Source organism: Callithrix jacchus, chromosome 9 (assembly GCF_049354715.1).
Source record: "Callithrix jacchus isolate 240 chromosome 9, calJac240_pri, whole genome shotgun sequence".
NCBI lineage: Eukaryota > Metazoa > Chordata > Mammalia > Primates > Cebidae > Callithrix > Callithrix jacchus.
Window position 1 is genome coordinate 15,168,415 of NC_133510.1, and position 18,498 is coordinate 15,186,912.

Consider the following 18,498-nt stretch of genomic DNA (forward strand, 5'->3'; position numbering starts at 1 on the left):
CTTCTCCACCCCGTCTCAACCCACACAGCCAGGTCAAGGTCTGCAGGCCCCAGTGCAAGGCAGGTGCCGCTGAGGGAGCCATAACTGGAGTTGCAGGTGGGGGTGCTCCCTGCTTTGTCTTCCTGGGAAATTCTGCCAGAGACACAGCCCCCATTTGCCTGAAGAGGCAGGGACGCTTCCAGGAGAGGTTTTGCCAAGAGTCAGACCATGGCAAGGCTGTGAGACCCCCTTCCCCAACCCAGGACTCAACAGGGTCACATGTTCACAGAAGGTCAGTGTTGGACCCTGGGAGGTTGTTGATCTGGGCCCAAGGGACCCAGACTCCCTCATTCCTATGGGAGTTCTGACCCTGTTCTGCCATGCCAGCTTGGGGAGAATCTGGATTTGGAGTGGTTTAGTTGGGCAGTCCTTCCCTGGGCCTGGGCTGGCCAGAACTCATGACCACTCTTCTCCCGTCTCCTCAGTGGGTACTCAGCCTGGCTAGCAGGAAAGGACAGCTCTGCCTCTGGATGGAGTCGGTGAAATCGTGCACGTAAGAAATCAAATTCTTGGAATTTCAGGTTTCCCAGCTATAAAATGAGGGAAACAGCATACCTTGCAGGGTTTCATGGGGGTCAAAGGCAACTTGTGCTAAGGGCAGAGAGTAGTGCCTCACACCTGTGGTTGCTATTATGGTCAACTCCAGCCAGCATTTCCTCATTTCATCTCGTCACTGTCAGCCTAGTCACCCAAGCGAAGAACCTGCGGCTCATCTTTGCCTTCTCTTTACCATCCACAGATGATTAGTAACTCAATCTTCCCAAGTTTGCTTCCCGAGTCTTTCTTAAATCTGTCTCATGTGTTTTTAAATTTCAGCTACTGCTGCTTTGGGTCAGGCTGCCGTCCTTTCCCCCCTCAGCCACTGCCACAGCTGCCCGCTGCCATCTGCCTCGCCCATCTTGTCTCCACTCAGGACCAGGGACATGTAGGAGTGAAGGCGGGACCATGCAGAATCCCTCACGGAGTCTCCGCTCTCCGGAGGGGCTGGACAGTGCTTTTCCAGCCACATCTCCTGCCAGTCTCTGTCTTTTAAGTTCCAGAACATCGAATGGCTTGTATTGTACCCGCTTCCCACCCCTTCACACACACACAGGTCGCCTCAACACACACACACACACGTGCACACACATGGACACAGAACTATTGCTGCTGCTTGCCTTCCTGTCTTGGCTCATGCCATCTCTTTTGCCTCAAACTCCTGCTGCCCCCTCATTTTGTCAACCTTACCTACCCTCTGAGAACCAGCATAAGCATTATCTCTTCCTGGAAGCCTTCCCTGGCCTCCTATTTGCATGTAAGCGATGACCCCCACAATGTCATCTTACAGTAAGTCTCTTTCCCACTGGTCTGTGAGCTCCTTGGGGCCTGGGCTGGGTCTTACTCATCTCTGTGTCTCCAGCATGGCATCTGATGGGTAGTGGTCATTCACACACAGGCTGGGCACTCCACAGCTGGGCAGAACCCCCTGTCCCTTCAGGACCCGTTATCTCAAGATTTCCTATCCAGCCACAGTTTCTCCTGTCAAGCCAGAGGTTTCCCACAGTTTCTCTGTGCATGCTGGGAAACCTCTACACAGGAGGGAGTAAAACCTACGGAACTCGTGACCCTGGAGAAGTGCTATGGGCAGAAAATATAACATCAAAAATAATTCTGGACAGATTTATGATGGAGCCGTAAGTGGCAATAAGAAAAGCTGGGACACACTTGACCCGTGAGGCTGATGGGGGAAGGGCCAGCTCTGCCTGGTACATCCCAGAGGGCTGCCGTCCAGAGGAGAAAATGCTGCCATGGAGCACACACGGCACTGGCCTGAAGCAGCCATTGCAAGGTTTCTACGATAAACACGATAGAAAATCATTTCCCCTTGACACTCACCTGGGTGGAGAAAGAGGAGATGGTGGGACTAGAACTCAGAGCTTTCTGAGTGCACTGTTCTCTGCACTACATCACATGGGGTGTGGGGCTCCTGGCAGCCGAGATCGTGGTTCTGCCTTCTTGGTCTTTTGAGCCCCTTCAATTGTGTAGGTACTAAGTGTGCCTGACAGGTGGAGGGAGGAGCTGGGGCATTCACGGTGTATGCACGGCCGGTGGCTGCAGCTTCCGTCCTGGGCCAGGAGACTGTCGTCTTGGAGACGGGGCTCTGCTTGCCCCCTTGAATCTCTAATGCTGAGGACTCCCACCCTGTCCCTTGCGTGTCTGTTTCTGTGTCTGCCAGTCTTGGCAGGGTGCTTCATCTTGGCTTCTTCCTAGATTATTTTGTGCCTTTCGTCTTGGCCCTAAGACTTTTAGGGAAATTCTTAGACTTTGGCTTATGACTGGTCTCCCACCCTTTCTCCACCTACTTAGTACATTTTTTTACTTCCTTCCTACTCGCCCTTAGTTAACTTGTCCGAGGCTTGGATTTCTTTCTTCTGCCTCCTTGAGAAGCCCGGGCTGCACAGCTTGGGCTGCTAGCTGGCGCAGGACCACGCGCCTGTCTGTACTGCCCAGACGCCAGGAGCGCCAGTCACCCACAGTGCTCGGCTCTCCTCCCCTCCCCACAGTCTGCACGCGCAGTTTTTATTTGTGTACTTTTCTCGAGGCTCTGAGCTGTTGGCAGGCATTACTCATGACTCAGTTTAGTGAACATCTATCTAGATACCCAAGGTTGGGTTAAATATACCAAGTATTTGTAACCACCTCCCTCACTCCTCTAATTGTAAGAGGGAGTGGGGTGCAGAGCCATCTGAGATCTGAAAAGCAAGTGTTCAGCAAATTGCTGGCCAGGCTCCCCAACATGTGCAGCCATGAACCTTTACACCACGAGGCGTGGCCTCGGCCTGCGCGCTGCAGACAACACATTTAACCTCAAGGATGACTCCATGTTCCAAAGCCTGTGAGGCAGGCTGATTTCTTGGGGAAGGGAGGAGGCGGCACATGTCTGAATAGAGCAGGCCCTGTCAGAAAACAGAAGGCCTCTTCACTGCTAATAGGAGCGAGCGGCCAATCTGTCCACATCATTCTGGAGACGCGGTTCCTAAAACTGCACCCAACACTCCGCCCCTCCCTGCCCCACCTGAATCCATACTGACAAATGGAGACCAGGCAAAGCCTGGTGCTCAGAGCACTCGTTTCTGATGTGCCCCTCCCATCCTTAGCAGCACATACTCCAGGGAAATAGGCCTTGACAAGTGTGGACTGTTGGTTTCTCTTTATATCCAAGAGAACCAAAGGGAAGAGCTGTTACTCAATAGCTGAGCTTTCTTGAGGTAGAAATGCACTTTCCTCTCAGATTTTCACCCTTCTCATTCAAGAGGAAGAAAGCAGGTCCTTCTTCTGTTCTTTCTGGGTCTGCAAAGGGCAGGCAGGCTGCTGTCGTCTGAAGGAAGAAAGAACTTATCAAATGCCACAGGTCTGTGCTTTCCAGGATAATCCTTCAGCCCTGGATTTTCTGGTTTTTATTTTTTGTTTCTTGGCCCTGGGCTTTCCTCCTGAAGGGGCTGGAAGAAGCCAGTACAAGGGCTCTATGTCCAGTAGGGCTGGCTGTGCATACCAGACAGTTCTAGAAGATACTAACAGAGGTTTCTCTCACTCTGCAGTTATCACCATGCCTGGCCTTCTGAAGGGGGAGACCAAGCAGTGTGTTTCTTTTCAGAAGATCCAGGAAGTATGAATCCTATCGAATAGCACTGCCTTCTGCCTTGCAATTTAGATGGTGCTTTACCCATAACGGCAGGGGCAAGAGCAGCATCGACATGGTACCATTACAAGTAGTGATACCACTGGGTATGTGGGCCTCTTAAAGAGCTGTGGCACTTCCTTCATAAGGAAGGGAGAAGCGTTACTGTTTTCATTTCATTGATAAGGAAATGAAGGGGAGAAGACAGTAAAGCAGGACCACAGAACCCCAAGTGCCAAGGCCAGACTGAACCCTCAGGTCCTGGTGGGTGGCAAACAAGGCCAGCCCAGCAGCTGCGGGCCTCTCCCAACAGCTGGAGCAAGGCCCCCGGACCACAGCCGCGGCACGGAGGAGTCATTTGACATGTGTTGCTCCCAATTAATCCTCATAAGGACCTTGTGAGAGTCTTTCATTTTTAAGTGAGAAAACAGTGTCCCAGAGATGCACTTGTTCAGGAATTCAAGGCAGGTCTGTGTGACTCCACAGCTGTGTGCTCTGTCCCCACACCAGACAGACAGCTCTGGAACTTCTCTATAGCTGTGTGCTCTGTCCCCACACCAGACAGACAGCTCTGGAACTTCTCTATAGCTGTGTGCTCTGTCCCCACACCAGACAGCTCTGGAACTTCTCTATAGCTGTGTGCTCTGTCCCCACACCAGACAGGCAGCTCTGGAACTTCTCTATAGCTGTGTGCTCTGTCCCCACACCAGACAGACAGCTCTGGAACTTCTCTATAGCTGTGTGCTCTGTCCCCACACCAGACAGCTCTGGAACTTCTCTATAGCTGTGTGCTCTGTCCCCACACCAGACAGACAGCTCTGGAACTTCTCTATAGCTCTGTGCTCTGTCCCCACACCAGACAGACAGCTCTGGAACTTCTCTATAGCTGTGTGCTCTGTCCCCACACCAGACAGACAGCTCTGGAACTTCTCTATAGCTGTGTGCTCTGTCCCCACACCAGACAGACAGCTCTGGAACTTCTCTATAGCTGTGTGCTCTGTCCCCACACCAGACAGACAGCTCTGGAACTTCTCTATAGCTGTGTGCTCTGTCCCCACACCAGACAGCTCTGGAACTTCTCTATAGCTGTGTGCTCTGTCCCCACACCAGACGGCTCTGGCTTCTGGAACTTCCACCAGGTTGAAGCCCACTGCATTGGATAAGGTTACCTCTATGAACAGAACTCTCAGGACTCGACCTGAGATTCAATTAGGTTAAAACTGCTGCCTAGGAGCCAGTGGCACCTAAGGAGTGGCATCAATGATGTTCCCAGAATTTGGGCTGAGTGGGAGGAAGAAAAGCCCATTTATTATGAATCTAACTTTGGGTGCCTCAGACAGCCCTTTTGATCTATTTCTTGGGCTCACTAGAGAAAGTCCTTTTGCACAAAGACACTGTCATCTGCTTTGCTGTACAGAAGAAACAAGCGCTCCATCACCAGCTGCCCTTCAAAAGGGTGACTTTGTCTTTGGTCTAAATGAATTGGGCCTGTCCCTTTTCAAATGATTTATTCCAGTAAAGGATGGAGAATTTATTATTTTTCAAAACAGATGACTGTGGCGTTGACCTAGAAAGGCCCGCTGAAGCCTGCAGGGCAGGTCTGACCATGCTGGGCTTGGGCTTGTTCCTCTGTCACATCAGAACATGGGCCCCTTTTCACATTAGGTACTATAACGGATATTTCTTTCTGTTTTATTTATGCAGTTCTGAAGCAAAGGAAGAAATATTTCATGAAATTAGTCATTCACTACAACAAATACAGTAGGAACATTAAATATGGAACTCACCTCTCCCTAGCTGGTGAGCAACTCCAAACATGTAATTAAGATCAAAGATATGTTTTCAAGGTTGCCAGCAGTGAAGCAGATCATTGATTTTGTTCCCATTTTTGTACATGTGTCGCTGAAGCAAGCACTATTATAACGGATTTCCGAATGACAGATCCAAATGTGTCTCTGATGTTGCCCTGTTCTCCTTACTACTGAGATACCATTTATGCAATTATTAATTTCAAGTATTCTGTGGAAACTTCGCATGGCTCGTCACTTTGTTAGATGGTTGTAGGAGATACCAAAGAAACAAAGAATTCCACCAGGTGAAGCCCACTGCACTGGGTAAGGCTGCCTCTAGGAACAGAGATCTCAGGGCTCCACCTGAGCTTCAGTTAGGTTGGAACTACTGCCTGGGAGCCAGTGGCACCTAGGGAGTGGCAGTCTCCTTCCTAAATGTCGGAGGATAACACAGTGGACTCCTTGCCAAGGTCTGGCACATAACAAGGGTTCAGTAACAATCAATCCCTTTTCCACCTACCCTTTCTCTTCACAAGACAAAGCATCCTCCTGTGGGACAGTAGGGGAGTTGGTGTTCTAACAACGCTTTCACTTGATGGTGTGGCTGAACAAAGGTTTAGAGCTTAAAGTCCAAGCCTAGATCTCAGAAACTGTAGGGAAACCTGTTTTCCTCATGCTTCCATTTTATGAACTATAAAATGAGAATAAAACCTGTCTGCTTTGCAGTAATCTAAGATCTTTTTATGAGCCGAGAATAAGAAGGGTTATAGGAACACAAAGCTGTCTTTATTATGAATACTTAGCAGGGACTGAGTCCCATACATACTCTTAACAACTTGGCAGGGGCTCTTCTGACTCCTTCCAAGATTAAGCTCCTCATCTCTGTGAACATAAAACTCGATCTGCTCCACGGCTTGCCGAGTCCTTATCACAAGCCCCGAACATCACAGTCAGTCTCCTGTGCCCTGGCTCTCAGCGTGTTCTGCTGAGGATGATATACTATGCATTCGGAAGCTGAGGCGGGCACATCCTGCTGCTTGGGTCCAAAAGAAATATCATGGGCTGGGATGAAGTGTTGCTGGAAATCTGGGCCATTTGTCAACTCTTAGAACATCTATCCTCTAGAAACTAGCTATAAATACATTTAGAAATAACTTCCCTTCAAAGGATTGGGTAAAACATGCCAACTGGGTTTTTACAAATGAAAGGTTTACTTTGTCTGGTAAAAGAAAACCATCATTATTTCCAAAGGCTCATTAAAGCCTTTGTAGGATAACTTGTGGGACGACACTGCCACCTGGTGGTCGGCATGCACTGTGCACATGGAGCTCCCCAGTGGAAATTACACTCTGCTCAAAGAACCACCAGACCCTATTAACAAAGAACTAAGCTCCAAGAACAGGCCTTCCCACAGAGACACTGATTCTTCCCAAGTGGCTCCATACATGTAAGAAAACATAATTTAAGCCTGGCATTTACTGAGTGAGCTGGGCAAAGAATTTTCCTACTCACTCTATTCTTAGTACCAGGTGTACTGAAGGACATGATTTCTAAAAGCAAAACAAAACAAGAAACCACTTGAAAGGCAGGCCTGGTGGTGACAGAATCTCTCACCATTTGCTTGTCTGTAAAAGATTTTATTTCTCCTTCGCTTACGAAGCTTAGTTTGGCTGTATGTGAAAGTCTAGGTTGAAAATTCTTTTCTTTAAGAATCTTGCATATGGGCCCCCACTCTCTTCTGGCTTGTAGGGTTTCTGTAGAGAGATCCACTGTTAGTCTGATGGGCTCCCTTTGTGGGTAACCCGACCTTTCTCTCTGGCTGCCCTTAGCATTTTTTCCTTCATTTCAACCCTGGTGAATCTGACGATTATGTGTCTTGGGGTTGCTCTTCTTGAGGAATATCTTTGTGGTGTTCTCTGTATTCCCTGAATTTGAATGTTGACCTGTCTTGCTAGGTTGGGGAAGTTCTCTGGGATAATAGCCTCAAGAGTGTTTTCCAACTTGGTTCCATTCTCCACATCACTTTCAGGTGCACCAATCAAACGTAGGTTTGGTCTTTTCACATAGTCCCGTATTTCCTGGAGGCTTTGTTCATTCCTTTTCACTCATTTTTCTCTTGTCTTCATGCTTTACTTCATTAAGTTGATCTTCAATCTCTGATACCCTTTCTTCCACTTGATCAATTCAGCTATTGATACTTGTGTATCCTTCATGAAGTTCTCGTGCTGTGTTTTTCAGCTCCATCAGGTGATTTATGTTCTTCTCTCAGTTGGTTATTCTAGTTAGCAATTCCTCCAACCTCTTTTCAAGGTTCTTCGCTTCCTTGCATTTGATTAGAACATGCTCCTTTGGCTCAGAGGAGTTTGCTACCCATCTTCTGAAGTCTACTTCTGTTAATTCATCAAATTCATTCTCCATCCAGTTTTCTTCCTTGCTGGCGAGGAGTTGTGATCCTTTGGAGAAGAGGCCTTCTGGTTTTTGGAATTTTTAATCTTTTTGCACTGGTTTTTCCTCATCTTCATGGATTTATCTCACTTTGGTCTTTGATGCTGGTGACCTTCGGATGGGGGTTTTGTGTGGACATCCTTTTCGTTGATGTTGATGCTATTCCTTTCTGTTTGTTAGTTTTCCTTCTAACAGGCCCCTTTGCTGCAGGTCTGCTGGAGTTTGCTGGAGGTCCACTCTGTACTAAATATGGAAAGGAAAACTGGTACCAGCCAGTGCAAAGAATACCAAATGGTAAAGACCATCAACACTATGAAGAAACTGCATCAACTAATGGGCAAGATAACCAGCTAGCATCATGATGACAGGATCAAGTTCACACATAACAATATTAGCCTTAAATGTAAATGGGCTAAATGCCCCAATTAAAAGACACAGACTGGCAAATTGGATAAAGAGTCAAGACCCATCGGTGTGCTGTATTCAGGAAACCCATCTCATGTGCGAAGACACACATAGGCTCAAAATAAAGGGATGGTCAAATATTTACCAAGCAAATGGAAAGCCAAAAAAAAGACAGGGGTTGCAATCGTAGTCTCCGATAAAACAGACTTAAACCAACGAAAATCAAAAAAGACAAAGAAGGGCATTACACAATGGTAATGGGATCAATGCAACAAGAAGAGCTAACTATCCTAAATACATATGTATCCAATACAGGAGACTCATAAAGCAAGTTCTTAGAGACCTAAAAGAGATTTAGACTCCCACATAATAATAGTGGAAGATTTTAATACCCCACTGTCAATATTAGAGAGATCAGTGAGACAGAAAATTAACAAGGATACTCAAGACTTGAACTCAGCTCTGGACCAAGTGAACCTTATAGACATCTACAGAACTCTCCACCCCATATCAATAGAATATACAGTCTTCTCAGCACCACATCGCACTAATTCTAAAACTGACCACATAACTGGAAGTAAATCACTCCTCAGCAAATGCAAAGAACAGAAATCATAACAAACAGTCTCTCAGACCACAGCACAATCAAATTAGAACTCAGGATGAAGAAACTCACTTGAAACTGCACAACTACATGGAAACTGAACAATCTGCTCTTGAATGACTACTGGATAAATAATGAATTTAAGGCAGAAATAAAGAAGTTCTTTGAAACCAGTGAGTACAAAGCCACAAAGCACCAGAATCTCTGGGACACAGTTAAAGCAGTGTTTAGAGGGAAATTTATAGCACTAAATGCTCACAGGAGAAAGCGGGAAAGATCTAAAATCAACATGCCAACATCACAATTAAAAGAACTAGAGAAGCAAGAGCAAACAAATTCAAAGGCTAGCAGAAGACAAGATCAGAGCAGAACTGAAGGAGACAGAGACATGAAAAACCCTTCAAAAAAAAAAAAAATCAATGAATCCAGGACCTGTTTTTTTTTAAAGATTAACAAAATAGACCACTAGCCAGACTAATAAAGAAGAAAATAGACAAAATAAAAAATGATAAAGGGGATATCACCACTGATTTCACAAATATACAAACTACCATTAGAGAATACTATAGATACTCTATGCAAATATACTACAAAATCTAGAAGAAATTGATAAATTCCTGCACACATACACCCTCGCAAGACTAAACCATAAACAAGTCGAATCCCTGAATAGACCAATAACATGGTCTGAAGTTGAGGCAGCAATTAATAGTCTACCACCCAAAAAAAGCCCAGAACCAGAACGATTCACAGCCAAATTCTACCAGAGGTACAAAGAGGAGCTGGTATCATTCCTTCTGAAACTATTCCAAACAATAGATAAAGGTGGATTCCCTAACTCATTTTATAAGGTCAGCATCATTCTGATACAAAAACCTGGCAGAGACACAACAAAAAAAGAAAATTTCAAGCCAATAACCCTGATGAACATCAATGCAGAAATCCTCAATAAAATACTGGCAAACCGAATCCAGCAGCACATCAGAAAGCTTCATCCCTGCTATGCAAGGCCAGTTCAACATATGTAAATCAATAAACATAATCCATCACATAAACAGAACCAATGACAAAAACCACATGAATAGCTCAATAGATGCAGAAAAGGCCTTTAATAAAATTCAACACTACTTCATGCTAAAAAAGGAAAACTCAAAAACCAAACTTCATAAACTATGTATTGATGGAATGTATCTCAAAATAAGAAGAGCTATTTATGACAAACTCACAGCCAATATCATACTGGATGAGTAAAAAAGCTGGAAGCATTCCCTTTGAAAACTGGCATAAGACAAGGATGCTCTCTCTCATCACTCCTCTTCAACATAATATTGGAAGTTCTGGCCAGAACAATCAGGTAAGAGAAAGAAATAAAGGCTATTCAGATAGGGAGAGAGGAAGTCAAACTGTCTCTGTTTGCAGATGACATGATTATATATTTAGAAAACCCCATTGTCTCAGTCCAAAATCTCCTTAAGCTGATAAACAACTTCAGCAAAGTCTCAGGATACAAAATCAATGTGCAAAAATCACAAGCATTCCTATACACCAGTAACAGAGGGTCAAATCATGAGTGAATTCCCATTCACAACTGCTACAAAGAGAATAAAATACCTAGGAATACAACTTACAAGGGATGTGAAGGTCCTCTTTAAGGATAACTACAAATCACTGCTCAAGGAAGTAAGAGAGGACACAAACAAATGGAAAAACATTCTATGCTCATGGATAGGAAGAATCATATCATGAAAATGGCCATACTGCCCGAAGTAATTTATAGATTCAATGCTATCCCCATCAAGCTACCACTGACTTTCTTCATGGAATTAGAAAAAAACTATATTAAATTTCATATGGAACCAAAAAAGATCCTGTATAGCCAAGACAATCCTAAGCAAAATGAACAAAGCTGGAGACATTATGCTACCTGACTTCAAATTACCTGACTTCAAACTATACTGCAAGGCTACAGTAACCAAAACATCATGGTACTGGTACCAAAATAGATATATAGACCAATGGAACACAACAGAGGCCTCAGAAATAATGCCACACATCTACAACCATCTGATCTTTGACAAGCCTGACAAAAACAAGGATTCCCTGTTTAATAAATGATGGTGAGAAAACTGGCTAGCCATGTGCAGAAAGCTGAAACTAGACCCCTTCCTTACACCTTATAAAAAAATTAACTCAAGATGGACTAAAGACTTAAACGTAAGACCTAAAACCATAAAATCCCTAGGAAAAAACCTAGGCAATACCATTCAGGACATAAGCACAGCAAAGACTTCATGACTAAAACACCAAAAGCAATGGCAACAAAATCCAAAATTGAGAAATGGGATCTAATTAAACTAAAGAGCTTCTGCACAGCAAGAAATTATCATCAGAGTAGGAGAAATGTTTTGCAACATCCATCTGACAAAGGGCTAATATCCGGAATCTACAAGGAACTTAAACAAATTTACAAGAAGAAAACAGCCCCATCAAAAAGTAGGTGAAGGATATGAACAGATACTTCTCAAAAGAAGACATTTATGTGGCCAACAAACATATGAAAAAAAGCTCATTATCACTGGTCATTAGAGAAATGCAAATCAAAACTACATTGAGATACCATCTCACACCAGTTAGAATGGCGATCATTAAAAAATCTGGAGACAACAGATGCTGAAGAGGATGTGGAGAAATAGGAACACTTTTACACTGCTGGTGGGAGTGTAAATTAGTTCAACCATTGTGGAAGACAGTGTGGTGATTCCTCAAGGATCTAGAACCAGAAATACCATTTGACCCAACAATTCCATTACTGGGTATATACCCAAAGTATCATAAATCATTCTACTATACAGACACATGAACATGTATGTTTACTGCAGCACTATTCACAATGGCAAAGACTTGGAACCAACCTAAATGCCCATCAATGATAGAGCAGATAAAGCAAATGTAGCACATATACACCACAGAATACTATGCAGCCATAAAAAAGGATGAGTTCATGTCCTTTGCAGGGACATGGATGAAGCTGGAAACCATCATTCTCAGCAAACTAATATGGGAACAGAAAACCAAACACCACATGTTCTCATTCACAAGTGGGAGTTGAACAATGAGACCACATGCACACAGGGAGGGGAACATCACACACCGGGGCCTGTTGCGGGTAGGAAGCTAGGGGAAGGACAGCATTAGGAGAAATACCTCATGTAGATGGCGGGTTGATGGGTGCAGCAAACCACCATGGCATGTGTATACCTATGTAATAAACCTGCACATTCTACACATGTATCCCAGAACTTAAAAAAAAAAAGCTCCACCTGACTATAAAAAAACTCCACCTGACTATAAAAAAAAGTCTGAAACATTTTACTTCATATTATACATACTCTTTTTTTTAATAAAAGGCAGAAACATTGAAAGAAACAACACGACGTGAAAGAACCTTGTGCCAGAGTTTTGGAAGGACCTTGAAAATCAGTTTTAAAAGGACTTGCTCTCACATAGTCTTTTTCATGGCTGCTTGAGTCATGCTGAAGAGATAGGCTTCATAGATTATGTTTAAGAAGTTGTCGTCATTCTGGAAAACAAATAGAGAGACCCAGGAGAACGCAACTTGGTTGGCAGACACAAAGGGCTTCCTCTGTCTAAGAGCTGAACTGGCATTTGGACACTGAGAGGCTCATCTCTCCCCGTCTGATCTAACAGCTGGTGGTTTTTAATTACATGTGTGAATGTTATGTGGGGTTGAGGCAAGGCCGGACAGAGCTGCTGGTTTTCCACGGTCAGTATGCACAGTAGCAAGAGCTCATTACATACAGCACAGGTGGGCAGCCGAGCCACATGGCAGCATGGAACAAGGTTTACTCAAGAACAGCCTGGGTCTGCAAAGATAAGGGGCCCCAGCAGACAGAGGAGTTAGGAGGACATGATCCAGGTGGTGTGTTTTTTTGTTTCTTGTTTTTTTTTTTTTTTTTTTTTTTTTGGTTTTTGACACCGGGTCTCACTCCATCACCCAAGCTGAAGTGCAGTACTGCCATCATAGCTCACTGCAGCCTCAACCTCCTGCAGTCAAGTGATCCTCCCACCTCAGTCTCCCAAGTAGCTAGGGCTACAAGGTGTGTGCCACCGTACCTGGCTTTTCTTTGTCAGTTTTTTGTTGAGACAAGGTCTCACTATGTTGCTCAGGGTGGTCTCAAACTCCTGGCCTCCCCAAGTGCTGGGATTACAGGCATGAGCCACTGTGGTGTTTAAAGGCCCTCCACGTTACCTGCAATGGTTTTACTTTGTTTTGGGCATTACTGAGCATTTTACTTCCAACATGCTTCATCAGTACTTCATCAAAGTCCACGTAAGTCTTTCCATAAGTTATGGAAAGTTTCTGGCCTTGGCAAGTGGGCAGGAATAAGACTGGTAGTCTCTGGGCTCTTTTGCCTGGCAAAGAGTGGGAATCATGGTCTAATCAGTGGTTTTCTTCATTTTTTAATTCTAGAGACTTCTCCCTCCCACTCGAATTCTTTACAGCATTAGTAATTCACCCACACTTCACATTCCCCCTTCATTCCCTCTTCGCACCCCACACAGAGTTAGCATTATTTTCATGCAATGAAGAGAGTGATGTTATCCCTTTTTTTCCTACAAAGTAGTCACAAAGTTCCTATGCATGAGACTGCATCCTAACAAGAGGCAGAGACTAAAAACAGATTGTGTGAGTGACTGGGAAGATGAGGTCTAGTACACAGGAAGAAGTAAAACGCGTTCCGACAGTGGAAGGAGGGGGAATGGAATTTCTAACCAGCCGTGTTCAGCAACTACTCTGGATTATCAGAGTCTCAAGACAATGTGATCTGAATGGAATGAGCCAGAAAAACATATGAACCTTTTAAATTCAAACTTAAGAAATTTGCTCAAAGTAAAGAAGTTCATAGATGTCCTTTCTAATTCCTCATGAGCTTACCATGAATAGCTTTAAAAGGTGGCAAATATTTTTATCCTGATATTTATTTATGAATTAGTGAGGCTCAGTTATTTGCTGCTGACCTTCTTTGTATCTGATTATTACACTTCTGCTGTTTTCTAGTCCATTCCTTTCATTCTCTCTCAAACTGTCTCCTTTGTAGTCTCGCTATGTTGCTCGGGCTGATCTTGAATTCCTGGCCTCAAGCAATGCTCTCACCTTGGCTTCCCAAAGTGCTGGGAGTACAGGTGTGAGGAGCCACTGCGCCTGGCCAACATGTAGGCTTTTAAAAAATGTTTTACTAATAGAGACCACTGTCTTTTTGAGTAGGACAGGACAACCGCAGAAGGGCTAGCCTGCTCTCTAGAGGCCACTTTGATGTTTAAGCAAAGTGCCACAAAAGTTTTCTTAAAGACTATCTACTAAAAAGACATCTAAATACATTAACTGGGGTGTCTCAAGTCTGTCTGGCTACAAATATTCCACTTTTCAAGGCCTACCATTTATTTTTTGGGTGTGCTTTGCTAGGGCCCCTGTGCTGAATGTTCTCCTGAGGCTGGTCCCTGGTAACATTCATGTGGAGAGTATGGCCCACGGGAGAGCATATGGGAAGTGGCACTCCGGGGGCCAGGCTAGGGGCCTGCATGGTAGCAAGAGCTCATTACATGCAGCATAGATGGGCAGCCGAGCCACATGGCAGCATGGAGCATCCCCGCTGTGTTATGAACAAGCTGTGTGCCTCACCAGTTGCTTAGCCTCACTTTCCGTTTCTGCAGAATGGGAAAAATAACAGGGTTGTTGTGTAAGGAGTGAATGAGTTAATATGTGTGTGGCACTTAAAACAGGGCCCGGCACCAGCTCTATGGAGTGTAAGCTATTACTGTACTCATTATTATTTCACAATTTCATAGACAAGTGAGACGATGGCTCACAAGGAGTCTTGTCGCTCCATCCCATCCTAATGAGCAGATTTCAAAATGACTTGTAAAACGCACCTGCAGCAGCCACAGCCATTACTTGCTACCCTCCCTGTTTTCCACTCGCTCAGTGACCTGTTCCCTACTCGGCAGACGGCCCCTTGCCCAGGACTGCTCCCACCTCTACTTCCTAATGGTGAGTTTTCTCTCCAGGCCCCCGGCAGCACCCAGGGTCCTCTCAGGGACTGCTTAATCACCAGCGTATGCTTCCTTCTCTTCTGATAGGTGACAGCTTGGAGACCTTAGACAGTCCTTCAAATGACAAGATCCTTGAAGAGCTGAGACATCCAAAGCCACACTTGGTATTCTAAATAGCACCAAGCTAAACGAGCACAGAAGCCACTGGGGTCAGGATGAGTTGTTACACACACACCTGTTATTCTCACGGAAGCTAAGCAGGCCATGGCCAAGTCTTTATCTGAAAGTCACAGCCAGGAGGCCAACAGGTGTGGTCAGGTGCAAAGGGAGATGATGTGATGGCTTACCTGAATGAGGTACAGCAGTGTTTCCTGGAGCTGGAGCTTGGTGAGTGGGCTGCTGGTGATTACGGAGGGCTCTGGGCTCTGCATGGGCAGGAGGAGGCTGGTGGTGGCAGCAGGCAGCTCCTGGCCTCCCACAGGCAAGAGGCCGCTCTCCCTTTCTTTTGGTGGGACGGAGGTGGATTGTGTGAACACCATGGGGGACATGAGCAGAGAAGGAGCTGCTGTAGCAGGGATGCGCTGAGGTGAGATGACCTGCTCATAGCAAATACACACAGGGGTGGGGTCAGGAGCAGCTCATGGCATGACAGCTTGCAGCAGTGGATGCAGGTGATCTAAGCATTCCCTGTGCACAGCTTCCCTAGCCGAGAATAGTCTACGTGTAACTGATTCTTGTTCCACTCTCTGTGCACCTTCCTCTGGCATCACTGAGCAGCTCTGGTATGGTCTGCTGTGGTGACTGCTGTTCCCTCTGCATATGAAGCTTGGCCTCTGAGTGACAGTTTATTTTTAAGGCTGACTGTCAGTATTTGGCAACATGCATTTAGGACTACTGACCTTCTCCTCAGACCTGGCTGTCCATGACTCTGACTTAAAGGTCTCCCAACTTATGTGAGCTGCCACCCTTACTTGATAGGGGCCTACCCATTTCCCCTCCTGACCCTGGAGCACAGGAGGTGCTGTGACAGCAACTCCCTGCCCCTCCTGCAGCCTCATGCACTTCTCTTTGGGAGGGAGAGTGATGTGTGGCTCCACCCTTTCTAGGTCCCTCCCTGACAGGATCTGCCAGCCTGCAGAGAGCCCGCATCTTCAGCTTCTGCAGCTGATATGTTGCTGTTGCTCAGCCCTGCCACGGCCTTGCCTATCTGGTGAGTCTAACTCCCTTGGCAAACAGACCTGAAAGCAAGTTTTCTAACAGCCCTTTCAGTTATGCAAGTGACATTTTGATCCTTAGCTGACTGACTCCTACAGCTATCATTTGCTTCTAACTCAGGGGAAAAAAATGAATGTTATTTATCAGCCTCCTGACTCCCCAGAAGAACTCCTGAGAGGGAGGCACAGAGGCCAGCAAGCTAGAAGTTGCTGTAATTCTATAATCACTCCCTTAGCATCTCTTAGAGCAGAAGGTGGTCTAGAGGAAGGCAGGCTGTTTCTTTTAACTTGTCCCTACGTGACATTTTGAGGAGCGGTGCTGAGCAGCGATGCTCCCCGGAGGAGGAGTCAAGCATTCTGAGCACAGCGTGGGCCGCTGAAATGCACGCCTTCCTCACTCGGCTCTTGATATTTGTGAGTACTGAAAAGTCAAAGGAGTTGCACATCAGAACTAACTCAGGCTACAATCATCCCCTGCTTCTAATTCTAAATCATCAGAGGAAAAAAGCAGAAGTTTTTAAAAGAAGGACAATAACACTGAAATGAGGGGGAGCAGGGGTTACGAATATTGTTTCTATAGCAGCCAGTACTCAGATTAGGGACGTTAATAAATAAGAAAGGAGAACACTTCGACTCAGGTGCTCACAAAGACTTTTGGTGCATGCCTAAGATCTTTGTTTTCAAAAAACTGAATGTTTTGTTTTGAGACAGGGTCTCACTCTATTGTCCAGGCTGGAGTGCAGTGGTGTGAACATGGCTCACTACAGTCTCAACCTCCTGGGCTCAAGCGATCTTCCCCCTCCTGCCTCCCAAGTAGCTGGGACCATGGTGGCACATCACCAAACCCGGCCAATTAAAAACAAAAAAATTTTTATAGAGACAAGGTCTCACTATGCTGCCCAGGCTGGTCTGAAACTCCTGGGTTCAAGTGATCCTCCCATCTTAACCTCCCAAAGTGCTGGGATTACAGGCATGAGCCACTGTGCCTGGCCAAAAGTGATAGATTTTTGAGAAAGTGTTGTAAGTTACATAATAGATGGGGCACAGTGGCTCACAATTGTAATCCCAGCACTTTGGGAGGCCAAGGTGGATGGATCACCTGAGGTCAGGAGTTCGAGAGCAGCCTGGCTAACATGGTGAAACCCCATCTTTACCAAAAAAATACAAAAAATTAGCTGGACATGGTGGCAGGTGCCTGTAATCCCTACTACTCAGAAGACTGAGGCAGGAGAATCGCTTGAACCTGGGAGGCGGAGGTTGTAGTGAGCTGAGATTGCACCATCGCATTCCAGCCTGGGCAACAAAAGTGAAACTGTCTCAAAAAAAAAAAATGGTACATAACAAAACATGATGAAAGGCCAGTGATTATGCATGTGATACACAGGGAGAACCTTCCAATTTTTAAACCCAATGTACTTTTAATACATGTGTTCCAATCCAAAGGGAAAACAATTCAGTGTCAGATCTCCAGATGTTACCCACAGGCAGCTGATCAAGCTTGTGGTTTCCTCACAGTCCCGAGTCAGTGATAGACATGGAGAAGCATCTTCCCTAACGGACAGAATACTTCTAAAAATGGTCCTGTTTTCCCTCTCTGGCAGTTTGTGTGGGGGGTGGAGGTGGGTGGCATGCATATCTCTCCCCATCTTCATTAGGCTATACTGATGATACCGAGAAAGACAGAAATAGCCTGCGCCTTTACGGAGGAAATATGCTGCTTTCTGTTTATTTCAAGAACCTAGAGCATGGTCTGTGGGTGGAGGTAAGGAGTCTGTTTCTTCATCATTATGTACCCACATGTAGACAATGCCTGACATGTAGTAAGTGTTCAAAAACATTTACTAAATAAGTGAATAAGCAATAATTTACTGTAGACTGAAACACCTACAGAGGAGGTCAGACGCTCAGTATTCTAGACTGACTTCAAAGCAGACCATACTATGTTCCTACAGTCAAGGATGAGGCTTTTCTCCCGCGTCTGTGTTGGTCTTCAGACCTCCTAACATTATGAAGATTTAACTCTACAAGTAAACGCTCTCAAAAAGGCAGGGGGAGGTTCTCAGATTGTTAACCAAAGTGAAGATTCTCCTTTCAGGTAGAAAGTTCGGGCAATCAAGATGCACAGAGGTGGCTTCTGGCACCCTGTTCCAAACAGAAATGCACGTGATACATGGTCCTTACCGCACAGAAGTGAACTCTAAATTTCACTGCACTAGAGCAAGACCTTTTCGTCTCTCTCTCTCTTTTTTTTTTTCTTAAGGGACAGGGTCT

At 45.4% G+C, this 18,498-nt stretch overlaps 1 protein-coding gene across 21 annotated transcripts in view; it reads right to left on the reverse strand.

Annotated features, from left to right (window-relative positions):
- The window catches only part of DCP1B (decapping mRNA 1B), a 72,727-nt gene that overhangs the window by 7,993 nt on the left and 46,236 nt on the right, over positions 1-18,498 (reverse strand). For 7 of the 21 annotated variants that reach the window (XM_078338423.1, XM_078338427.1, XM_078338421.1 and 4 more), the window contains one exon: positions 15,361-15,609. In XM_078338423.1, coding sequence (XP_078194549.1) covers positions 15,361-15,609 — 249 coding nt within the window. Of the gene's footprint in view, positions 1-3,210; positions 3,398-6,254; positions 8,176-12,308; positions 12,522-13,080; positions 13,376-15,360; positions 15,610-16,525; positions 16,649-17,924; positions 18,370-18,498 lie in introns of those variants that run through there. The other 14 variants (XM_035258377.3, XM_078338430.1, XM_078338426.1 and 11 more) reach the window with 8 other exon arrangements.